The sequence below is a fragment of the Carcharodon carcharias genome, chromosome 23, assembly GCF_017639515.1.
Source record: "Carcharodon carcharias isolate sCarCar2 chromosome 23, sCarCar2.pri, whole genome shotgun sequence".
NCBI classification, from domain to species: Eukaryota; Metazoa; Chordata; class Chondrichthyes; order Lamniformes; family Lamnidae; genus Carcharodon; species Carcharodon carcharias.
In genome coordinates, this window is record NC_054489.1 from 40,550,184 (window position 1) to 40,577,067 (window position 26,884).

The window sequence follows — 26,884 nt, forward strand, 5'->3', positions numbered from 1 at the left end:
GGAGCATCTCGAACTAGACAGCCGAGTTTAAAAATAAGTGGCTCTCATTTAAGATGGAAATGAGGAAGAATTTCTTCTCTCCGAGGGTTATCAGACTTTGAAACCTAAGAGTGCAGTGGAGGCTGTCATTGAATATATTCAAGGCTGAGTTTGACAGATTTTTGATTGGCAAGGGAGTCAAAGGTAATGGAGAAAAAATAAGTGCTGTTAATGCCACAATCAGATCAACCACGATCTGATTGAATGGTGGAGCAGCCTTGAAGGGCTGAATGGCCTAATCCTGCTCCTATTTTTTATGATTTTATGAGGCAGAGTTAAATATTGGATATCTCAATCAAAGAAAATGTAAAATAATCTACCCTCCTTAGCTTATCCTGGTGCTATGTGGAGAATGCAGAAAGAAAAGCACATTCAATCTACATAATTATTCATATTTACCTCATCTGACCTGTCATTGAATTTTAAACTACTAAAGCACAGTTACTGACCATGTTACTGTGCCTCTTAATCAGCTCGTGAGGAAAGCAAGAACCATCTCTCTTTGTTAAAACTGTAATATGTAGATCAGTTAACTTCCTCACTGCTCTAGCTCTTTTCCTTAAAAAAAAGGCAATTGCAAGAGATACCATCCATTACGAATATGGAGTTTGCAGTTTGAACCTCTCCAAACCAAGTCCTTGATTCATTATCAGTCCTTGTTATTCAATTTGGTTCTCCATCCAGCCCCTCAACATAAACCAGTTTTGCCGTTTGATCACCTAAAACTATCACCATTCCATCTCAAGTGCATTCCAAACCCGCAACCTCTATCACCTAGAAGGATAAGGGCAATAGATGCATGAGAATATCACCAACAAGCTCCCCCAAGCCACACACCATCCTAATTTGGAACTATAACATGTTCCTTCACTGTCACTGGAATCCTGGAACTGCTTCTTTAACAACACTATGGGTGCACCCACACCACATGGAATGCAGCAGTTCAACAAGGCAGGTTTCACCACCACCTTCTGAAGAGCTTTTAGGGGTGGGCAATAAATGCTGGAATAGCCAGCAACGCGTACATCCTGTGAAAGAATATAAAAAGCAGGATATACCAGTTAACCGCACAATTACTTGCAGTTAATCCGGCCACATTCCTTGAAACTATTAACATACCTCCTGTTCGCTGTAAACCAATACCAATTTTGAGTTTAATTGTAACTAACACGCTCAAGATCCACACTGTTGCCAATTCACAGTAGAAGCTTCCTGTACACCAACTGGAGTTAAAGGGTTATGTCTGCATCACAGTGAAGAAATAAAAATCAAAACTGACCAGAAATTTACTCGAAGTGCATCAATGCAAATGATTCCTGAGCGAGTATACTGCATAAGTGAGGATTTAGACAAGTTCCTGTTTCTCAAGATATTTTACACTACCATAATGAAGAGCAGCTTTCATATCACAATGAGTCATTTCAGGCTTGTTTTAGGAACTCGGAAATAACAGTAGACCATTCGGCCCCTCGAGCCTATCAATGGCTAATCTTAACTTCATCTACCAACTTTTGTTCCATAACGTTTTAAACCCTTGTCCAGCAAAAATCTATTAATCTTAGTTTTAACATGACTAATTAAGCTAGCATCTATTGCTTTTTGTGGGAGTGTTCTACAGTTGCAAGCCATATGCTTACTAACTGTTCTCCGGGATGATCTACTTCTGATTTCAAGGTTATGCCCCTTGTGTGGGGTTCCCACCAGCAGAAAAACTTAATCTCCATCTACTCCAGCAATTTCTTCCAAAATCCTAAAAACCTCAACCAAATCGCTCCAAAACATTCCTGGGAATGCAACCCTAGTTTATGTAGTTTCTCCTCAGCTGACACTCCAGTGTAGCACAAACAGTGCATTGCACTGTTAGAGGTGCTATCTTTCGGATGAGATGTTAAACTGAGGGCCCATGTGGCTGCTTGGGTGAATGCTAAAGGTCTTATTTCAAAGATGAGCAGGGGAGTTACTCCCAGTGCTCTGATCAATACTTATCCATCAATCAACTTCACAGATTTTTAGATTATCTGGCCATTATCACATTGCCGTTACTGGGAGTTTGCTGAGCGCAAATTAATAGTAGCGTTTCCTACATTACAACAATGACTATGCTTCAAAAGTAATTTGCTACAGGCAGCTATAGAGTGCTTTTGTGTCTGCTGGTTGTGAAAAGCCCTAAATAATGCAAGTTTTTCTTTTTTATAATCTAACCCTTTGAGCTCTGGTAACATTCTGGTCATTATGCTGCAGTCCTTCCAAGGTCAATATATCTTTTCCAGAACTGTAGACAGATGTTGCAGCACCAGCGCTTTGTCTAGGTGTTGCATGACTTCGACCCTCTTGTATTCCAGTGCTTCTAAAACAAAGGCCAGCATTTTGCTAGCCTTTTGGTTATTTTTTGTTCCTGACTACTACAATTTGTAGTGATCTGCATACATGGACATCTAAATCCCCTTGGACCTCCACTGTTGCTAGTCTTTCACTATTTAAATACTCAGATCCATGGGGGAATAGACCAGAGGGTATCAGGTGACACACTCTGGATTCACAGTTGAGTTGTTCAAAATGCTCTTTTCAGCTTTGACAGATAGCAGTCATCCTTAAGAGAAACACCATTTGTCCATTTAACCACAGTACCACCTGATACTCTCCAGTCTATTCCCCCAGTTCAGCCTTCTACAAACTACAGGAGCAAGTGTTTGACAACAAAGACCTCCACAAACCAACATAAGTCCCAGTGCCCAGAACACTTGTCATCACCATGCTCCTGTACCATGTGGGACTCCAGTACTGGACTGTGCAACAGTGACACATAAGAACACTAAAGAAATTCAATCACTGTCTCTGATGCACCTTCTGAACAAAAACTATTCTTCTTGAAGCCAGTTCCACAAGCATTCAGATAAAACTCCTACAAAATCAACTTTGATGGACTTGCAACTGCCTCTGGATGGCCAAAACACCATCGCCCAGACTGGTCCTTTAAGCTCAACTCTCAACGGCCAATGTTCCAGGGGAGCATAAAGAAAACACCAAAGCTCTATTTGATGTGCAATGACGTTGACCTCAGTAACTAGGAAATAGTTCAAAATGGCAAAAATTTATTCATCAAGCTGCATCACATTTTGAGCCCCATTGCTTTAACAATGAGGCTGAGCGGTGGCAGAGAAGAAAAGGAAGCAAATCCTGCACTCTGGATCCCACTACCTGTTGGCATGCCCTGCCCCATGTGCTCAAGGATTCACAGGTCAAGAACTGACAGTCAGTCACATGAAGGTCCATGGGGAGACGTTGTCTTCAAATCAAGGGAGAGTTGCCACCACTAACTCACATCTATCCTTTTTAAGTCCAAAATGGATGTCCTCACACTTTCTTGTATTGGAGTGCATCTACCTCAGTTTTCCCCATTCGACTAATCTATCAATGTCTCTGTAACTTTCCCTCTCACTTCTTACTACAACATCAATCTTTGTGGAAAGGCAAACTTGGATATGGTACTTTGTTGTGTTATCCAAGTTGCTGATGAATATAGTGCATAGTAGAGACTTTGAGATGCCATTGGCCACTTTTTTCCAATTTGCACACCCATTACGCCTGTACTTTATTTTCTACCATCTAACCAATCTCCTAGCCAGGTCAATAATTTGCCTTCAATTCCATGCGCTTTAATTTTAGTTAATAATCTCTTATGTGGAACCTCACAATGACTTCTCAAAGTTCATATAAATTACATCCATAGACACTTCCCTCTCCACTACTATAAAAGATAAATTAATTGGGTTCATTAGCTATAACCTATCCTTACAAATCCATGTTGACACACTCTAATTAGCTCAATTTCTGTCCTTAATTATAGATTCTAATAAGTATCACACAGCAGTCAATAGAATAATAGGTCTATCATTTCCTGGTTTCTTGTCATTCTTATATAATAAAGTTACATTTTCAAACTAAGTAACAATTCCTACTTCAAGAGCACTTTGGAAGAAGGTTTTTAACTTGGATGTACCCTCTAAAACTATAACATTTAACGGGAGAAATGCATGCTTTGTTCTAGACATAAAAGGAGGACTGCCTTTATATGCAGTAGTACAATTAAACATGTGGTGTTTGCTGCACCTCCACAGCACTGAGATCCTTAAACAGTAAATTTCCCTCTCTTTCAGTCCAGGATCTCATTCTTAATTTGGAATCAAACCAAACCAACATGGATTTCCTTCAGATGGAAATTTAAAATGGAGAGCAGTGCAGTGGGTGGGACTAAAATCAACAGAGTGGGTTGCTATTTAAATAGCACTAGAAGAGGATAGTAATAGTAGATAAGAATAACAAAGGAGAAAATGTTTTTTTATATGGCTGCCAACCTCATGGGAGTGACAGAAAAATTGTAATGCTTTGTATAAGATCCAATGGTTTTTTGGGGGAGGCAGGAAGGAGTCTTCTGCATAGATCCACCTGACACCCAAGTTCAAATGGTAAATTCATATCCATGACTGCACTTTACCACAAAGTCCAATATAAACCCTCAAGCAGTCTGGTGGTATGAATAATATGCACACACATTCTTGAATATTTCCTCTACCACAGTAGTAACTAATCAAGGGTGCTATGAAAGTTGATGAACAAGTAAATACAGAACTCAACTAATTCAGAGGGTCAGCAGGGAGGAATTTTTTTTTCAATTCAGTATCTAAATTTATGCACTCTTTCAACTCTCTTGCCTCATATAAGTATGCGCCTGCCTTCATATTCTTAACTGTCCCTCCACATTTTATCAGTCAACTCCCTACTTATAAAGCTGTATCATACATAGCAAGATAAAAACCTGGAGACCTCTCCAATGTGAACCATCATGTGCAAGGGTGGATAAGCGCAGCTGGTTTTATCACAATTAGCAACAGTTAGCACTTGCTGAAATGTAGTATGCAGGAGCCAATGAAGCATTGTGGTATAACAAGGGATGCACTATAAACAGGGTCTTACGCAATCATATAGACAGTGTTAAGTGCAGTAGCTTTGCTTTCTGTGCTACATCTTCAGCAGTCCTTGTCACCACTACAAAATAACAAGAAATAGGAGTAGGCCAAATGGCCCATCGAGTGCACTTCACCATTCGACAAGGTTATGGCTGAATTTCTACATCAACTCTACTTTTCTGCCTTATCCCCTAGTTCCAAATCTCAGTCTTGAATATACTCATCAACTGCAAATCCACAGCTCTCTGGGGTAGAGAATTCCCAGGATTCACAACCTTCTGAGTGAAGAAAATTCTCATCACAGCCCTAATTGGTCAGCCCATTATCCTGAGGCAATGCCACCTAATCCTAGAATCCCCAACCAGGAGAAACAGCATCTACCAAGTCAAGCCCCAAAATATTTTGATTCTAAGCAATCTCCCCTCTTAGGATTGGCTCTCATCAACCTAATGACCCATTGCTGCTCCCCACCTAAGGAAAGTATAGCCTTTGTTAGCCAAGGAGGCCAAAACTGTACAGTATTCCAGGTGTGATTTCACCAAAGCCCTCTACAATTGGAGCAAGACTTCCATACTCTTATACTCCAACCCCTTTCCAATAAAGGCTAACATATCATTTACTTTCCTAATTGCTTGTCGTACTTGCATGTTAGCTTTCCATGATTTGTGTGCAAGAACCACAAATCCCTCTGAATATCAACAGTTACTAGTCTCTAACCCCATCAAATAATACTTTTGTTTTTCCATTCTTCCAGCCAAAATGGATAATTTCACACTTTCCTACATTATACATCTCCCAGCTTCTTGCCCACTTATATTCCCTTGCAGCCTCTTCAGGTATTTCTGTCTAGATTTGTAGCAAAATTGGGATATATTAAACTCAGTCCCTTCATCTAATTCATTGATATTGATTGTAAATAGATGAGACCCAGGCACTAATCCTTATGGCACTCCTTAGCTACACCTTGCCATCACAAAAGTGATGTATTTATTCCTATTCTCTTGCCCATTTTTGCCCATTAACCAATCCTCAATTCATTCTAATATATTACCTCCAAACTTGCATAACAACTTGTCTGGCACCTTATCAAATACTTTCTGAATATCCAAACATATGACATCCACACGTGCTAGTTATAAACTTTCAAAATTTGTCAAAAACTATTCCTTCCACAAAGACATGCTAACTCTGCCAAATAATTTAAGTACCCTGTTACCATGTTCTTAATAATACAGGAGATTCAAGCATTTTCCCTATGTCTGATGTCAAGCTAACTGGTCATTAGCTCCCTGTTGTCTGTCTCTCTTTACTTGAGCAGCATGATTATTTGCTCCCTTCCAATCCGTGGGAGCTATTCTGGAACCCACTAAATTCCAGAAGGTCAAAATCAGTGTGTACGTGATCACTATGGCTACGTCTCCTAAAAGCCTGTGGGCACACAGGCATGAAGTCCAGAGGGTTTGTCAGTCTTTGGTACATTAATTTCCCTGGACTTTTTATTGAATAATATTTATTCCTTGAAGTTCCTCACACTTATTTTACTCTTGGTTTCCCACAATTTATGATATGCTTTTTGTGTCTTCTCCTCTGAAGACAGAAACAATGTTTATGTCTGCACCATTTCTTTATTCCTACTATTTCTCCTGCTTCTGCCGCTCAGAGAGACATGCCAAATTTAACTAATCTCCTCTGTTATATATTTGTAAAAGATCTTACAGAATTTGCTCTTATTTCTTACTACTTAGCTCATTCTATTTTCTCCTCCTTTATCAATTTCTGGATCATCCTTTGTTGATTTCTAAAATCTTCTCAACCTTCCAATCTTACTACTCATTTTGGCATTTGTAAGCTTTTTCTTTTAATCTAATGCTATCCTTAACTTCTCCAGTGGCAAAGCATGGTTGCACCACTTTTCCAGTGGAGCTTTTTTTAAATTCCTCACCGAGTTATTTCTTTAAATGTTGCCATCATTTATCTGTCATAGCTTCCCAATCTCATTCAGCCAACTCTCTCCTAACTCTCTAGTTGGATTTAAATTCAAGACCATAGTTTCAGACATAACCACATCACTCTCAAACTTAATTTGAAATTCTATCATATTATGATCAATCTTCCCAAGAGAATTCTTTATTAGATTACTAATTAATAGCCAGTTCCTTTGTTAATTCCTAGAGATATTGTTCTAAAAGACTGCTGTGAGTGCATTTCATGAGCTGTTCATCCAAGCTATTTTTGACAATTTGGTTTGTCCAGCCTATATAACGATTGAAGTCTGTCATGATTATTGCAATATCCCTCGTGATCAAATCAGTTTTTTTTTCAGTCTTTAGGGAACTTGGGCAACTGGCCTACAGCAATATTTAGTTGTTAAATAGTCGCTGAGTAGCTCAGAATTTGAGTATCACTGAAGACAGATAGACATGCAATCAAAGCTTTTCATCTTGCATTCATCAGGACAGATGCAAGAATGCCAAATATCAAAGGGAGCAACAATTTATACTGCATGAGAAAAGGAAGCTAATTGGTTGGCAAGTCAACTTTAATTGGCCGAGGCATTGCCACGGAGAATGCATCTGGGAACTATTGTTTAACTCAGAAGAGATGCAATGCTTGGACATGTTCCTTTTGTCTGCAGGCGCCCCTGCATATGAATATATATATATGTAGCTTCTAACAAGCCCAAGTGTGCCATGTTGCGAGCCCGACTGATATTTTGTCCTATCAAGACAACCCTAAAGCAATTAACAATTAAGATTTCATGATGTATCAGGCTATCTGAAACAGTTTGAAAGTACAGCTATCAAATTATAACTATATTTTCTTTATGTCTGACTGGCTTCAGTGAACAGTTCCGCAGTTGCAAATTTGGCCACAGGGTAGGAGCACATTTTCAAGAGAAATAGAAAAACCAGTAAAAGAACTTCACTTAAGAAAAAAAAAATAGCGTATCAATTTGTGGCATTGCACATAGCAAATTGCAGAAAATTAACTAATGGGTCTCCTGTGGTATTGCTCACAGATTACAGATCACAATTAAATGAATGCATTTACACATGGATTAGCAGCAAAGTTAAAAAAGTCTATTCCACTTGGATGTAACTGTTGTAAAAGCGGTCCTCCTGGTCCATTCCTTTCAGCTTATACCATGACTCCTTTCCTACATTATTTTTGTTGTCCCCTTTCTTTTTCCAATTGTAACTGCAATTTGTTTTTTTCCAGAACAGAATCCAGCGGTTGGGATCGGGAATGAATGATTCTGTTAGGCTGATCCCAAAACAGTACTTGAAAATTGCTGGTGGAATAAGTTATATTTAGGGTTCAAGTTGGGTTGGCACTCTAGGCAAAGGGCCAAGCCACATACTAAGAAAGCAAAATGGAGATGTTTTGGAAAGAAGGGCTGCAAATATCTAGTTGGATTTGGGCTCAGGTTTCACATGTTAAAAAGGACCCCAAGGAGGTTTGTTTCAACACTGAGGAATGTGGATGGAGCATGGAACCAGTATAGTCAGGAATTGAAATTCTGTACACAGATACAAGTATGTGTGGATTCCTGCTTTGTCTGCTGTGTATACTTTGATAATGCGGGGGATTGGTCAAGTGAGCCATGGAACACAAAGGTCTAATGTTGTGTTCCAATATGAGTGATGTACCTGATTATATGGATAAGTTCAGAGTGTTTATTCACACCAATCTTTATGTTAAGAACTGGGCAACTGTTGGAAAGTCAAAAAAGACACTACATAACACTCTGCAATCCAATTAGCTCGTTCTGATGGATGAATATAGAGTGGTCAAAGAACTGATTGACTAAAATACCTCCACTACACTCCTTAATTAGACTATACTCCTTAATTACACCACACAGTCACAGATTTTGCTATAAACCACGTAGTGACTGATAACTTTTAAATAGAGATGGAGTTACCAGTGACTGACGGAAATAACCAAAGGACAAGTTTTCTTGTAACAAACCAAATATAAATCAAAATTTACTTAACAGGCAACTAATACACTGAACTAAAGAAAAGGAACTTCGCATGAACTAACAAAATCAAGTAACACTATACAACTCTTATCACAGCACAGCACTTCTGGTACAGATATGCAACATGGCAGGGATAGTTCTAGAGTACATCCCAGCTCTAGCAGACTCACTTCTCCCCGTGACACTTGGCCAAAACTTCCAGTGTCATTTGAAAATCATTCCACTCAGCCCGATTGCTCAGAGTCCCAATCTTACATGATGTCCAATAGAACAGTGATTCTTGAACATTTTTGTCAATGGACCACTTAGACGTAGCAAAAGGCCCCACGGACCATCTACAGATCCTACCCTATCCGATTGCCATTGCAAAAAATCCCATCAGAATTAATGGGGAGAATACTTCTTAACGCGACATCAATGTGGTGATGTCTGGCTCCAAGTTGGAGAGCTTCAATCTGATTTCAAGCACCATATTCAGCCAGTTCCTCCTCTTTGTTTTCAGTCCCACAAGTGTTGAAAATCTGATCTTGCAGTTGTAAATTGTTGGGAATGGCAGCAGGTGCTTCGAAGCTGCATCAGCAAGTCCAGGATGTGCCGACATGGAGCCAAAAGTCAGTCAAACTTTTCTCACCGAATACCAGCTTGTGACTAGACTAGCCCAACGACCACCAGGAAGCCCCTCGCACACCAAACACATTTTGAGAGCCACTGCCCCAGAGCAGAAATGACAACACAAACATCCGTTAGTCAAAATAAAAATTCTTTTTGTAAAATAAGGCATGATGATAAATAAATATTATACATCTGCCCTTTCATATGTTGTTGTTTTGCATATGTAATACGTTGCTAATATCACTGAAAGAAATCTTATGTACATAAAATAAATCAGCTCTAAGGATATCGGATAGGCACCAGTTATTAAATGGAATTTACTAAAATACATAGAAAGAAAAGTGTGAACATTAAGCAGGCTAACTGCTCAACCAATGTTTACCATTACACTGGACTGGAAACTTGTACATTGATTAAAAGCGAGATTCCTCATTCAAGCTTTGTTCAATAGACCATAGAACACAGACACCTATATTTTAATGCACAACAGTAAAACCTAAACATCCATTGAGCCTTCTAAAACATTGTTATTTCAAATAACTGTGACAAAGATAAGAAGGTTATTATTGACTAGCTCATCTACTATGGCGCTGCTCACATGGGCCAAAAAAATTGTCTCCCCTAAAAAAGGCTGCTCAGTTTCCTCCTGCAGAGACCACCGAGGTGCCCAGTATCCTGCCATCGTGGGGATTATGGCAGTTACTTCAGGAGGACGGGTTTGCAAAATCTGTTTATTTGCTCATAGGGAGGCAGAAGAAATAGGATCAGGGGTAATCATTCAGCCATCCAAGCTGTCAAGGCTGTCTCCCCCTGGGGGATGATGATATAGTGGTAATATCATTGGGCTAGTAATCCAGGTTAGTGATCTGGGGGCATGGGTTCAAATCCCACCCTGGCAGCTGATGGAATTTCAATTCAATCAATAAAGATCTGGAATATAAAACTTGAGCTTGGAACTATCATGGATTGTTGTGAAAACCCATCTGGTTCACAGTGCCCTTGTGGGAAGGAAATCTGCCATCCTTACCCAGCCTGGCCTACATGTGGCTCCAGGCTCACAGCAATGTAGTTGACTTGTAACTGCCCTCTGAAATGGCCTAACCAACCACTCAGTTCAAGGGCATTTAAGGATGGGCAACAAATGTTCGTCCTGCCAGTGACACCCACATCCCATGAGTTAACAAAAAACCAGTATCATGACTGATTCTACTTCAATTCCATCTTCCCACACTATCCTCATTTCCTTGGATTCCCATGGCATCCATAAACCTATGGACCTCTAACTTGAATATACTCAAATGATTGAGCATCCAGAACCCTATATGATAGAGAATTCCAAAGATTTGTGACTTCTTGAATGAAGGAACTCCCTTTCACCTCTGTCCTAAATGGCCCAACATGGTCTGTGATCTTTGATGTTCATCTCTGTTACTCTGACAGGATGTGCTGAAGTGCAGGTAACATCAAAGGCTGAAAAGAAAATATAAGAATCTGTGTAATACTGTTAATTTGGAAGGGAACAAGAATAGGAAGCTCAGCACATTATCAGTGTACCAGACTGCAAGAAAAAGGCCCTGGGGAGGAGGAGGAAATGTGAGTTCCAGGCTCTCAGGATAGAAGTAGGCCTGCACAATAGAATAGTATGGCAGGATTGTGGAACAGTATAGAATCTAAAGGCAACGATTTCAACCAATTTTATCACTTTTTTGCATGGTGCTATCAAAGAGCCAGAATTCAAAACTACATTGTGGATGGTGACAGCAAAATTGAATTGGAAATGTTAACAATTTTATATACAAAATATATTACAACTGCTATTAATATGGCTATACATACAACTCAAAGTACAATTAAGAATAAGTAATTTACTTCATTCGAAGGCTGAAAAATAAATCTCAGAATTTACTACCAGCTCAACTTGCCTATTCCAATGTTATGCTTCATACAGAAATCAACATAACAAGTCTCCTCTCACCCCATTTCATCTAATTCAATTAACGTATATTATCTCTATTCCCCTCTCCCTCATGTCCATCTATTTTGCCCCAAATGCATCAATGCTACATGCCTCAGCTACATTTGGTGTAATTAAACACTCCGAGGTGCTTTACAGGAGAGTTATCAAACAAAATTTGATAGCAGGCTACATATTAGGCAGAAGCCTGATTACGAGGTAAATTTCAGGGAGTCTTTAAAGAAGAAAGAGGTAGAGAGACAGTGAGGTTCACAGCAAATGCCTTTGTTTCCTTCATAGTTGAGGCTTATGTACATAGGAATGGAAATCTAAACCAAAAAAAAGACTTTACATTCTTATTTTATAAGTTTCTGGGTGAAATAGTTGCATCTATACAGTGGTTTTCAGGATCACTGGAAGTTCAAAGCTCTTTACAGCCAATGAAGTATTTTCTTGAAGTGTGGTCACTGTTGTAGTGTACACTCAGAAAAATCCCACAAAGTGATAATGACCAGATTAACAGTTTTTTGTGATTTTGATTGAGGGTAAATATTAGTCAGGCCCCCAGGTATAACTCCCCTGCTTTTCTTCAAAAATAGGGCCATGGGATCTTTTGCATCCACCCAAGCTGGCAAATGAAGCTTCTATTAATGTTACATACAGCTGTCTAGTTGCCCGAATGTTTGACTAACAAAAATTTACAATCATATATAGCACCTTTCACATAACAAATACCCCACAGTGTTTTATAAGAGAACAAAGTAAACCGTACAACAACGGGAGACAAATTATGGAATGCAAATGAAGATGATGTTGAAGTGGGAGGACCCAAATATGGTTCAAAATACATGGGGGCAGCGGGTAAATTCACCCTTGAAATCTCTCAAATAGTCCATGAAAAATCAAAGAATACAATGATAAAAAATTATCTACATTAGAGCTCCTCCATAGTCCAAATGAGGCTGAATAGCTGCAGGTGCAGGCATCTTAGTGGGAGTGGGAAAATAATAGAAAGATTGATTAGAGGAGCAATGTGCATGGGAGAGACAGAATCCGTGAAGAGATACTCCTCTAATCAAAGATTCAGTCTCTCCCATGCCTACTGCTCCAGCTCCAACAATCACAGGTTCCCTCCCTCCTGCTCCCCCAGAGACAGAATCTAAGACTGGAGGAGCAGCAAGGACAGGAGGGAGGGAAGCTACGATTGCATGTCGAACAGCAGTTATTGTGGATGATGAATCTGGCCGGTCCGATGTCCGCCAGGGGGCCAAGAAGCAGAAAAGAAAAAGGATGGAGGCGGCAGCCGGAAAGCTATTAACGAGGGGAGCAGCAAGTCCCAGGGGAGCTGCCTGTACTAAGAATGCCTTAAAGGGCAGCTATCAGTGGAGAGAAGGTCCACCCCATTTTAATTTCACTGTAATCCTCTAGTGGTGGTGAGGCAATGACAAACGAGAAATGATGAACCATTCAGAAATTCATTTGGTCTCTTACTAACTTACCTAAATTGCTTCTTATGCTTGTGTGACTACTGTTTCATTGCGTAAGATAGTTGGAATTTGAGATGAATCAAATCTTAGGTTATTCTACATTGGGAGTTGCATTTAGGTGATGAACAGACACTTTTCTGGTGGCAAGCAACCTTAGCTCATGGGTGGTGACACCTTGTCCCCTTACTGAAACCTTCCTGCCTATGATGGACATAACAGAACATGACCTTGCTGGGTTATTACGGACACCATCTTGTATTATATGTACTAACTGCTTGAAAAGCTGAAATGCTGAGGTCACTTTGATGATTTTACACAAACGCATTGGACCAATCTTGACAGTAATAGTAGGGAAGCAAAGGGAAATCCAACATTAGTTTTAAATTACAGCAAGCTGGAATCAGTATTATGAAAGCGTGCTTACTGATTCAATAGAAACCTGTGCAATCCACTGGTACTATGGAAACTTCAAAAGTGCCTTCGAGCTCATCCAACATAAAGAAATATCTGGCATTACGACACAGCCAGAGCCCAAGTCATAACGCAGCTTACAATGCATGAAAAAAAATCAAACCATTCAAATGGAGCCAATAGTCTAGGGGGTTGTGAAAATGACTGCACAAGCATATGGGAAGGTGGTCAAGCTATTTGACATAGATTTACCATCTGGTGAAGCACGAGCTCCTGTTTATCTACTTTTCTTCTTTTGTATGTTTCGAGAAACAATGTGACATGGATCTTGCAAACACACATGGGAACCCAACACAAACGCATACCTTCACCCACTTCTTTGGCTGAGGATATTCATCAGGGCTGCAACGGGTGAAATGTGCACACGGCGTAATCCTTCTAAAAAATGGCTGCGCGAACAGGAGCTGCAAGGAGAAAATGTTGGCGTATACCAAGTAACTAGATGATGGCATCCCACATGAGGCTTTTTAGAATCCAGGACATTGAGTGCAAGAGCATATGGAAGCCTAAACTGCATATCTTGAAGAAGGACATCCCAGGATGCAAGACAAGCTTGATAGGTTTTGGTGTGGATAAGGCAGGCGTCAACTTTGGCCAGTGAGATGGGGTCTTCGCAAAACTGGCTGCCAAGATGCTGTGACTAATTGGAATCCAGTGTGTGCTGTATTGATTAGAACTTCCAGCCAGAGGCGGCTGCTTAACCAGAAAGATCGATGGCTCCTTAGCCTCAAACATATCATTCGACAGAGAATCACCCAATTATCTTCAGGAGCTCAGTGAAATGCTACAGGAAACCATCCTCAGACCCACATGGGTAGAGGGCACTCACTGAGTTGATCACAGGCAACGAGCGCTCATGACATCGGACAGGGACTACCCCATTACTGTTGCCCATCTAAACAACATAGGACGTGATCAGTGGGCTGAGGTCAAGAAAGAATATGCTTCTAAAGCAAGAGGAATGGTAAAGAAGTTCACCTCCTACAAGTTCCTTACCCGTCTGATACTGCATACTGATGTTTTGGAAGAGCTATCTCACCTCTTTCTCTTCCAGGAAGAGGATGTAAGTCTATCCGAGTGACAGTGTTACCACAGTCAAAGAAGTCCTGAGTGACATGACACAAGAATGTCCACAAGAGTGACATAGCTCATTGTCAACCAACAAGGTCCTTGGAGCCGTGAGCCAAAAAATTACTGGCTACGGGAGCTAAAAGACTATGAAATCCCAATGTGAAAATAATACTAGAACACTTCAAAGATACTCTTGCATCCCATGGGTACAAGATTGGTGGAGTAATGGCTGAGTGGGTCCGACTGAAGAGCATAACCCAAAAATACCATATGGCACAGTTTCCAGAGTGGATTCTTTAAAGAAAGGCTAGAACAGCTCTCTCACTTTTTCCATCTACTCGACATCAAACAAGTAATACCACTGGCCACGGTTGAAGTACAGAAGGCATTCTTCCTCACGAACAGAATCAAGAGTAACTAGCGCATCAATCTCGAGGCACAAACTATTGATAACTTCATAATGATCATTGCCTTCATTGTAGAATCAGCTGTAACAAGGTGGCACAAAGCAGGTAAACAAGCGAGAAGGCCACACGTACAGGCGTAGTACGGTAGGAGTTGGCAATCATCAGTTACCTCCTCTGAAGAAACATCAACCTCTTAGGTTGCACATCCTACACCTGTGCGTGAGGAGGAAGGTTCAGAATATCCTGTAATGACACAGAGAAAGTGATTGATTGACACAAAAATGTCAGAAAACCATTTTTTAAAATCTTATGAACAGGTTACACAATTGAGAATTTGAATTTTTCTTTCCATTTGAAATTTGTGCCATCGTAACTAAAGATTTAAATCCTCAAAAAAAATTCAACACAAATACAGAAGGTAACATCACTACATGACTGCATCACCTAATGAAGGAGTTAGTAAAAATGAAAAAGGAATCCCTGAAAACCAAAAAGTAGCCCTCGACAAAATTAAGCGAGGCAGGTTTTTTTCCCCAAAATGAGCCGTTGAAAAATAAATTTTAACCCCTGGGTCTGAAGCGCCAGTCATATGTATAAACTGCAGGACAGCTGTCATTTCTGGATGACAGAGAAACACTGTTCCAGCATAGAAAGCTATTTTTTCTATTTTACATATGTAAGCTTAATGCCAATTAAGTCATTTAATGTGGTGACTGCTTTCATTATAAGTGCCATGTGCTCCAAGAATAACCGGCCACTAGAGCGAATTACATGAAATTCCATTAACTCATATCCACTATGTTTAAACTTAACTACTGACTATTTATGTCAGCAGCAGTTTGAAACTTGTCAAATTTTTTTAACTTGATAGTGACAGCACCAGATCAAATGAGAATATTTCGACTTCTGTTCACACCACAACTCTTTTAGAAATCTCTTTTCACCACAACTCACCATCACTAAAACACTCATCCATACTTTGATTGTTATCACACTTGTCCTTGCCTACTCTCAAATTATAAATCTTCCTATGGAATGGTCACCAATCTTGCCGTGAAACATTCTGAAATTTTTATTCTTTTAGAGCAAGATAAAGAACTTTGTTAAAAAATAAGGCAGGGAATTATGTTTTTAGACCAAAACTCTACTCAATCTCTTTCCACCCACTTTCCAAACCTTCAGCAAGCACTAGTAGGTGCCTGTCAAAATATTAAACCATGAATTAAAACTAATGATCCAACCAAAGTTTTTAAAGATTCAACTCCTCAATGTACATTGAGCTTCCTTTCAGCAACTTTACTCAAGTATTTCTTGTAAATTTGGAATCTGCATATGCAATTATGAGATTTTAATTATAAAACTTACTGAAGATCCTAATCTATTACCACCACTTCATACATTGCTTCTGAAACTGCGTTCTTTAATTTGTTAAAATCGACAGTACTCACCAACAGAAATAGCTCAAACAATGAAAGGTCACGTAGTCTTGACTGGGAAGGTGATTGAAGCTGGGCGGGGAAAGGAAACCAATTAACTTATTTTTTTTATTCTACTGAAATTTTTCAATGCTGAGTGCTGATGGCATTCCATAAAACTTGCTTGAAGGAGTGACTGAGTGCCCCCCACCAGTACAAAGAAACTAAATTTCCAACAGATAATATACTCAAGCATTTCAGCAATCAGGTCATGTGACGGAGTGAGATTGCGAAGCCTTGATTATACCACCAGAAGTTATCAACTGAACCAAAGTAGGCGCAAATGAATACCTAGACTCATAAGTATAACATTCATTTTGGAAAGAAATTCCAATTATTACATTCCATTTAAATACATGTCAATGCCCACGTTAGACCATTTACACAAATTTTGCAATGGGGTTTGGACAAGGAAAGGCTGTGAAAGATGCCAGTTTCAAATATTTTGCAGACCCAATTATATTCAAACATTTATAAACTAACAAATTCCTTCTTCTATTAAAAACTTGGGCAAATCTATTTCAGAAATAAACAAACGATGCTGACTAAAACCTAATTTATCCTAGCCAATCAAGTTACGAAGAGTAACACGACATAGTCCATAAGACATAAAAGAACAAAGCCCTTGGGCCAACCTGACATCCCACTAGGACCCCAATTGGTGTCTTCGAAGTTGCCATGACTCATCAGTGGGAGCTCCGGGAGCAGGGAAACTTATGAGAGTGGGGTGGGTGCATGGGAGAATTTTTAATTTTCACATATTTTTAAGAACTTACCTTTTCAGTTGGTTTTCTGAGGCAGGAATCAGGCCTCCAGCATTGGCCATTTAGGCCACACCCACCATTAAAACAAACATGAGGATGTAAAGGGGCCTCGCAGCTGTTAACACTCAATCAGGGCTCCACACCAGCCATTGCTGCTGCAGAGCTCATGGCACCAGAATCCTGTGTCTTAACCCCCAGTTTGGGAAGCCCTGCCATAAAAACTTCCAACATCAGGCAAATAAAACAAAGAACTCATTGGATTAGTATAGCTCATTACACTCAGGGGCCGTGCTTCAAACTATCGTGGACACATTCACATAACCTGCAAAATCAATGGCAGGATAGTGCTCCAATATCAGTGTTCTCTCTCAAGCTAACATCCCCAGTATTGAGACATTGGTTATGGTTAATCAGCTATGTTGGGCAGGCTACATCATCCACATGCCTGACATAAGACTCCCAAAACAAGCTCTCTACTCTAAACTTTGTCACAGCAAACGGTTCCCAGGAGGGCAAAGAAAATGTTTCAGGGACCTCCCTGAAATATGCAACATCTTCACCAATCTGTGGGAGCCTCTAGCTTGAGGCCGCCCAATCTAGAGAAGCATCTGCGAAAGTGCCAACCATTTTGAGCGTTTTCGGCAGGCCCGGGTGGAGGCCAAGCATAAACAGCGGAAGGAGCGTACAAAAATCCGAGCATCCCACCTACCTGCCTCATCAAACACTGCCTGCACCACCTGTGACAGAGTGTGCAGATCCAGCATTGGACTTTTTAAGTCACCTACCCTGGAGTAGAAGAAAGTCATCCTCGGTCCCAAGGGACCACCTAAGAAGAAATGTAACTTGTATAAAGGTGCCTTTACAGGAGTATTAACAAGAAGTCCAGCACTGAGCCACATAAGACAGAGGACCTAAAGTTAGACAGAGGGGTAGCTTTAAAGGAATACTTTAAAAGAGAGAGAGGCAGAAACGCAGAGGTGCTTAAGAATCAAATTACAGCATTTAGGACCTAGGTTGCCCACCAATGGTGAAAATGGAAATCAGAGATGTGCAAGAGGCCTGAATGGGAGGAGTGCAGAGATCTTGGAGGTTGCAGGGCTTGAGCAGATTACAAAGGTATAAAGGGGCAAAGCCATGGAGAGGTCTGCAGTTCAGGACAAGAATTAAGAATTGAAGCGTTGCCTGACTAGGAGTGAATGTAGGTCAGCTGGTACAGGAACGATGGATGAAATTGACAAGGCACAAGTCAGGATATGGGCAGAAAGGCAATAAAGATACTTTTACATGGATTTTCAATTCTAGGGAATAGTTCCACTGTACACCATGACCAGCTGATGCAGTTCAAGTTTCTATCTCCAGCTAGAACCTGGTTTTACACTGCTAGTCTTTTGCCTCCCTGAAGCGAAGTGTCCTGCCCCTGTAGAGAGTCTCACACTGTTTTGCTCTGGAGTTACGGCAGATCTCTTTCAGCTTAGCGCTGCTGCAGAGCAAGAATCACTTCATATCAACACACAACTTGCACTGCTTTCTTAAATAGCAACAAATCTTTGCACAGATTTATTAAAAAGGTTACTCAGAAGGTCTGAACTTGCAAGGCTTTACTCACACACATGGGACAGAGACTCAAGCTACAGAAGCACAGATCAGAGTATTGGGTGCAGGGTTCTGTCTGCTCAACTTGTGGTGCTTCCAATTTTCTGGGATCTCCCCACTAGATTGTATAATAAGGCTTCACAAAGATGGCAGAAGCCTTACAAGATCATCCAGAAATTCTCTTAAGAGAAAGATTAATAGCAAATGAGATAAGTCACAAGAAAATTGGAACGGGAGGGGGCGGAAACTGCAGCAAAACATTAAAGAAGCAGAAATGAGCAGTCTTTCAAACAGCAGCTGTGCCTGGAGGCGCAGGGCAGATTATATCCAGGAAGCAGACCATCTTGGGATTTTCCTGCCATTCTTAAAACTTATACCAACTTGCGCTGACCAGTGTTCCACCTATCTTCTATTCGGAGAAGAAATGATATTCGCCAAGACAAATCTTTTCTTAAACCAAACATTTTTACTATTTTAAAAGGAAGAAATTGAAGGAGACCCATTCTGCACATGGGCAAAGAATTATGCAAAATAGGCAGGTTTTTGTATATAGAACAATGTATTTCATTAATACCCACACATACTATACCATTCATTACTCATATTAGAAATTACGCTGCATGTGTCAGAATGCTTCTTTAATTTGTATTGAAATATTGTGATGGTATAAAAATGTCTAAAGATGTAATTAAAACCAATCACAAGAAAGATTGCTTGGACACCACTTGGAATTGGGATCTATGATAGACATTTCAGTCATGCAAGCAATCTAAGATTACTACAGTGGAATGCAATAATGCTGGGGAAGTTACAGTAAAGATGGTCAATATTGTCAGGAATGAGAAAAAGCCAGTTAACCCATTGAAACTTGTTCCTTAATTTCATTACCCCTTCCTAACAGCGTCACAGTGCTTGAATTTATATGGTGCCTTTCATACTCTTGGGATGTCTCCAAAGCTTTACAGCCAATGAAGCACTTTTGAAGTACGATCCCATTAAGTAATATAGGAAACATGGCAGCTAATTTGCACAAAGCGTATCTAGTCATTTATGTTGCTATTTGAACAAAAAGGAAAGATAATGGTTAGAGAATTGGTTTCAAATTGTGTTGATTGAGGGCTAAATGCTGGCCAGGACCCCAGGAGAACTCCCCTACCCCTTGTCAAATAATGCCATAGAATATTATACATGCAGCTGAGCAAGCACAAGAGCCCCCCACCCCCCGACAGTACAACACTCCTTCAGTAAAGCAATATTACAATTAGCCTGGGTTATGCACTCAAACCTCGAGTGGGATTTGAACCCATGACATTATTCAGAAGTAAGAATGTTACTGTTCAGGTAAGGCTGGCACCTTCACTTCTGTTATCTTGTTTAGTAGATTATGCAATATATTTATCACTCAGTGAAGAAGACTTTACTGATAATTGTGACTTTTACTCACTTCCATTTACGTTCACCTATCTTGATAATCTGGGTTTACTTTAAATTCTATACAATGTTATTAGGCACACCTTAACTGACATATGTGATATGTTCCCCACCTTAACTAGCCTATTTGTATGTCCCTCAAAAAAACACTCACAGCTACACTGGACCAACAATGCCCGAGTGTGGAATTCAGGCACTGTTCAGATGAAAAGACCATGTAACTAGAGATGTTTAAAAATTGCTCCACCCAAGATTCTCGAGTTAGGGAGTCACCCACCATTACACCTCCAGGTATGCTCAACCAAGTACAGTCATATAGTATGTAAAAGATCAGCAAGTGTACAAGTTATGGACAAAGACATGTACCTACAAGCTAACAGTAAAGTTGGAGACAGACAAATAAAAGAAAATCTTAGGATTCCATTCATCATACATTTTCCATTCATAATGATCATTTTAAACTCCCAACACATAATTCCCAATTCCTGAGTTTTGGACTGCATGAGTAGGCGCCAATTGAAGCAAACTGTGGAAATCAAGCTTTGAATTGAAGGTATTTTCTAGTACGACCACTAATTAGCTTCCCAGAGGTTTTACCTTTCTACCAAATTAACTTTCATTCATGGACCTATACCAGAGGGCAACTATCCTAACCTTCATAAGAAGCAAAAAGAAAATGACTGAAAGATTCAGCATGCCAGTCAACACCTGTGGGGAGAACAGATGAGCTTACATAAAGGTATTCTGATGAACGGCTTTCTTTACAGGTGCAGACTATTGAGAGTAACCAGCATTTCTGCTTTTGTTTCATATTTTGAATATGCACAGCTTTTATTGCTTTATATTTTTAAAATCAACAGGTTTTCAATTTATAAAGGAGCACCCAAGAGTGCCCAGCAAACAGTAGGCTGGCTAACTGGTTACAAACCACAAGGTATCTCCTCTACTGTGATGAAGTGCAGTTCCACCCACAAATAAACATGCGGCGTCTTTGCCCGGGACTGGGATAACAGCATCCCAACCCTGGCGAAGAGTAGTACTGACGCCAAGCACCACAACCACCAGTAAGTCAGCTTCCTCTTACTCGGACCCAACTAATCAACCGAACCAAAGAACTGATCCATAGCCATCACATCAAGAAGTCTGGATGGATCAGTGCAAAATCAAAATGTACTATTTTGTAAAACATGTAGGGAAATGTACATATTTGTAAGAGATTGGTTACCGTTCATCTAAAATAGCCTCAAAATTTGTGTATATATCAAAACTATTAACTGGATAATCATAATTCTTTTTTGTTGCAGCCCAGTTTTGAAATAGGTATTAAGGCCGACGCGTGACACTGAATATAATCAAGATATGCTTCAGCTTCAACTGCAAATGCTGTTCTCCCGCAGTGCAAAACTTGGCAACCATGATCTCTTCATTAGTGCCCATCAGTTAAATGAGATAGGAAAAATGTTTTTTTTTAGTAACTGAAAATTATTTTATAACAAAATGCGCTGGTAATGGGGCTTCAATTTCAAAATTACTTTGCCTTCTACATTTTCTCAGCTTCCTCTCATTGCCTGCTGACAGCTGCTTCTCATTAGAATTACAGCTTCACAGCATCTAACCCAAGTGACATTTTCTGCATGTGAGCCTTGACAGAGTGCCAGCAGCCTCTAACTATTGAAGGTGAGAAGGGGGCACTTCAGTCACCTCCCTCGCCTTTAGAACTATTTGCTTGCATGGAGTGTAAATGCCAACACTGACTACTTGAGTGGAATAGCCTGTTTCCATGTTATGACATCAATGTGTGTCCATTATTTCTACCCAAATACATTTCCAGGAGTCGTCACAGGATGGTGATCTGGAGCAGGAACATGACCCAATTTTTCTAATTATAATAAAGGTTAACTGAAGCACCCCCGTTGCTGAGATTAGTTAACTTGGAAAACAGCAATCAAATCAGGACCTGCATGCTTTGTTTGATTCTATTGCTCGCTTGATACACTCACTGAGCCAGCCATCAGGGAGATTTTGTACTATTTGTGGAGCGATGCATTTTAAAACACAATGAAAATACATTTCTTTCACATTTATTGAAACATTTATTTGAAGAGTGACAATGAATTACAATACTCACTTCGCAAGTTAATGAAAGCAACAACATTTAATTTTTGAAATGCTAAACTTCCACTAAACTGTGCTATTTAGATTTCTTAACTCCATCTTAGCGCAACAGAAATGACAATCAAGAATTGAATGCATTCACAAAAAAAGTTAAAACAGTTTGTATCAATTACAGAATTCACAGTTAAATACAGATATAAAAAAGAAAAACTTACTTTGCCAAGATTTCAGGACCAAAAGCTCAAATCAGAAATAAATTTATCAATAACACCAGCATCATGGTTTTAAACTATATGCTTGTATTTTTCAGGTTGACAATGACAATATACATCACAAAAACAATTTTGAGACCATACTGCAAAGCGCAATGAAAATCAACACACTTGAAAAGTAAAGTGTGCAATTAATATTTATGTAACCTGCTTCAAATGCTATAGAACTGATGCAGGAATTTGACGTGCGAGTGAAATTTTCACACTGATTCCACTTGAATTGTACACAATGCTGTTCAATGACGATTTTTCTCTTTAAAGTGCAGTTGCGGAGAGAATATTTTGAATTCAGTAACACATTATATGCCAATCAAGGGAATGTATAGAAATAACTGAACCATGACAGACCACCTATTTCCACCTCCGTAACATTGTTCGGCTGCCCCCGCCTCATCTTAAATACTGCTGACACCCTCATCCATGTCTTTGTTACTTCTAGATTTGACTATGGCAATGCACTCCTGGTTGCCTCCCATCTTATATCCTCTGTAAACTCATGGTCATCCAAAATTCTGCAGCACGTATCCTAACTAGCACCAAGTCCCATTCATCCATCACCCCTGTCCACTGATCTACACGGGCTCTTGGCAACATCTTGATTTTAAAATTCTCATCCTTGTTTTCAATTCCGTCCCTAGCTCTCGAATCTCTTCCAGCCCCACAACCCTCCAAGATATGTGTGTTCCTCTGATACTGGTCTCCTTCAGTTCCCAATATTCTAAGCTCCAATTTCCTCCTTAAAGTCTGTCCATCCTCAAAGATACGTTTAAAATGTACCTCTCTGGCCAAACTTTTGGTCAGCTGCCATAAAATTTCTATATGTAGTTCAGTATCAAATTAAATTTTATAATACTCCTGTGAAGCACCATGAGATGTTTTATTACCTTAAATGCACGATGTAAACACCCTTTGCTATTACAATAAATTAGTGAGATGTGAGAAGTACTTTTCATTTCTCATAATAACCTTTCAATTGGATACATGAGCTTTTGGCTTTTCAGTTATACAGCTACATAAACAAACTAAAAAGTTTTCATTACAAATCCTATAAGGTCTTGAAGATCGATTCCACTGTATCAATTAAAAGCATTCTCACAAAATCTAATCTATTCAACAAGTGTTGAACACATACAATCGAGTAGTTTACTTTCCAAGCAAAGTACAACAGACTGCAATCTCAAACTAAGTGCAGAAGAGCAGACAAGACTGACAAAGAGCTTACATAACCCTCTCTTTACCTTTGGATGTGGTTCTACTGTTAATGTCACCAAAGAATAGCACACAAAAAAGTTTGTCTTCTGTGACAACCAAAGAAGTTCCTTCCAGAATTTCAGTGAGTCAAGATGATTAAAAAGTATAATGCTTCCAAGCATAGCCAAATAGTCTTGAGCTGTGGAATTGTTCAACTGGACAGTCAATAAGGAAAGAACATTCTCACAGCCACATTCAGAAGCCAGATTATTGTCTTCCTAATGCATTTGGTGTCTTATTGCTAATCACATGTGACCCCTGACTAAACTGCTCTTCCACCCTGAGACACTCTCTCTCTACATTATTGTCAAAGATGATAATACAGGTTACTTAACTGTTGGGCAATGTGAAACCTCGACAACAAAAGAGACTTAAAAGTAGGCTCAAATTTTGTTAAGAATATATCAAAATGGTAGTTGCCAAATGCTAAAACAGTCACTGATATTAAAAAGCCTTAAATTAACTTAAATTCAAGTATCTTTCAATCAGCATCAGTTAATGCCGAATTGCTAAGTCAGTACAGAACTTCTCAAAACAAAAAAAGTTAAAAAGATTTTTAAAAACCCTACAGAACTAGGCTGAAAGAGATACAGTTCTGCACTATAGGGCCATTACAGACAACTAATGGTCTAGTAGTAAAATTTAGATCTCATGCTGAACATCTGCAACATATCAAATTACAACATTTAATAACGTTAATAGGCTTTTAATAGATTTCAAATTCTCAACACTTGTCCTATGTCAACATTTTTCAACAAACCAAGTATCCAAAAGCAGAAAGGACATTTAATATGTATCTGATAAAGTGTCCTATGTGATGCATTCACCCTTCAAATGCTGCCTGACATGATGACTATTTCCTGGAATTTATTTTTAATTTACTTAAAATATTTACTGTAAATACAAGTGTCTCACTTGAAGAGACACTATTCCTGATTGATGAAGGTGAATCAGACACTCACCCGATTGGATTCCCTATTATGAATCAGATCCTTACCATGAATCATTCACTCAAACAGGAACCAAGTGATAGTTTCAACTATTTACACCTTCAAATTCTACAAGAATACCACCCAGACAATGGAGCAGAAAATACCCGAGTTTCAAAATGCAGATGTAATCAAGTTGTATATGTAGATAAGTGCTATGAATCTTAAAAAATAGGTGCCTGTGCTACAGAAAACTTGATAACCAGTGCAAAAAAGTAATGAAACCTCTTTCAGGTTATTAATACATCAAATTCATAAGCAGAGGATAAAGAGTGTAATTCAATTTTAGTTCAACATAATTATGCATGTCATTAATGTATGCACTCTGAACATTGTTCATTCATGTCATTCACTCGTAAAATCTTTCCCAAACACCAGTTGATCTGTTCTGGTCTGGCCTACTCTCCCTACCTTCAAGTTGACGGAGCATTTTTCTTTCCCCAACTAGGATCTAGTGCTCAGTTCTCCCTTATGAATGCTCGAAAAAGTAGTTTGAGTAGGTAATTCTAAAAGCTGTACTTCATTTACATAATTATCACATCCCTGATTGTAAAACTGATATAGACCAGGAAACTATGCTGCCTTCATATTAGCTCATTTAGTTGAGCAACATATACCAGAGTGTTCAATTGTCAAAGAAATTAGTTACCAGAACCCTCCACAAACTGATTCGGACACCCTGGGTAACTCCTGACTAAACGATTGTGTGTTTCCCTGTCCAATAGTACTACTTTCTAACCTGCCCCTGTTATCACCTATGATAAGTCTACAGGAGTTATGTCTGCCCATTGCTACTATGACTCAGTAAATTGGCTCACTGTTGCTAATCCCCTTTCTCGGCATTAGGTCTCCCTTGACTACCTGCCCACTCCAGTGCTTTGATCTTTTGATTTACTTTCTCCTTTCCCAAACGCTGTCTTCTTAATACAACATAATTTTTTGGGCGATTCCTCGTTGGAGATCAAGATTTCTGCCCGTTGCCTCTCAACCCACGATAGGGTCTTTGGAAGTGACTTATTTTCTGCCGGTAGTAACAGTGGGAGAATCATGTGCGAAGCTGGGAGCCATACTCCGGGGAGCCCGACAATTTCAAACCTTTCTCTGCCGGACTCTCCATTCATCCGCCTGCGGATCCAGCTCCCCTGTTCGGCTGCAATTATGGGGCGACCTGCCGCTTGTTGTGAGCCCCCGGGGCCTGGCTGTTCCCCCCCCCCCCCCCCCCCCGCTGCCCCGGTGTGGGGACAGTGGAGAGAGGGTGACTGTGGACTAGGCCCAGCCCCGCACTCTCACAGTGAGTCAGCAGCGTTACTCCCCGCGCTCCTGGCCGCCAGTCGGCCAGCCCTCCTGCCGCCACTCGCGGCTCGCTAGGCGCGGGGCCTTGACCGCTCTCACTTACCGATACTGTGCAGGATGTCTATGGAGGCGTTCCGGTCGGTGCTGACTAAGGACTGAGCGCGCTGGAACTCCACTAATGCCGCCGCCACCGCCATCTTTTTTTTCCTCACCGACAATCACATCAACTCCCTCCCCCCTCCACGGCGCAACCGAACTCCACGCCTCGCCGGCCCAACGTCATCTGACTGACAGCGGGAGCACCCATTTAGTCATTCGACCGTTTATGTCATCGCGCACAACTATCCAATGGGCGTGAGGAAAGGGCGTGGTCGGACTGGCACTTCCGACGAGTAAGGTAGGATACGCTGCAGGTGACGACACACTTTTAGAGCGTGCGCACTGTGTCTAGATGGAATTGTGGGTATTGTAGTTTTTCCCCTTGTGCATAGGACAGAATGGAAAACAATGACAGAAAAGAAACGAGAAACATTGGCACTTGTTGTTTCCACACCTTTCTATTGTGAAAGATCCTGAATATTACACTGCCTCTCAATTTATTCTATCCTCATTGATTGTTTAGATTTAGAAGACGAGAAAGAGTTTAATTGCTATTTTTAATTCTTTGAGAGTTGGTAAAAGCAAGGTTTCAACTAGGGAATTGTCATA

At 40.1% G+C, this 26,884-nt stretch overlaps 1 protein-coding gene across 2 annotated transcripts in view; it reads right to left on the bottom strand.

Annotated features, from left to right (window-relative positions):
• LOC121269007 (26S proteasome non-ATPase regulatory subunit 11) overlaps nt 1-26,432 on the bottom strand; it is a 100,302-nt gene extending 73,870 nt beyond the window's left edge. Inside the window, exon 1 of one of the 2 annotated variants that reach the window (XM_041173356.1) lies at nt 26,280-26,429. In XM_041173356.1, the coding sequence (XP_041029290.1) occupies nt 26,280-26,373 (94 nt within the window). In that variant the 5' untranslated portion in view covers nt 26,374-26,429. Of the gene's footprint in view, nt 1-26,279 lie in introns of both variants that reach the window. The other variant, XM_041173357.1, reaches the window with a different exon arrangement.
• Between the last annotated feature and the right edge of the window lie 452 nt (nt 26,433-26,884).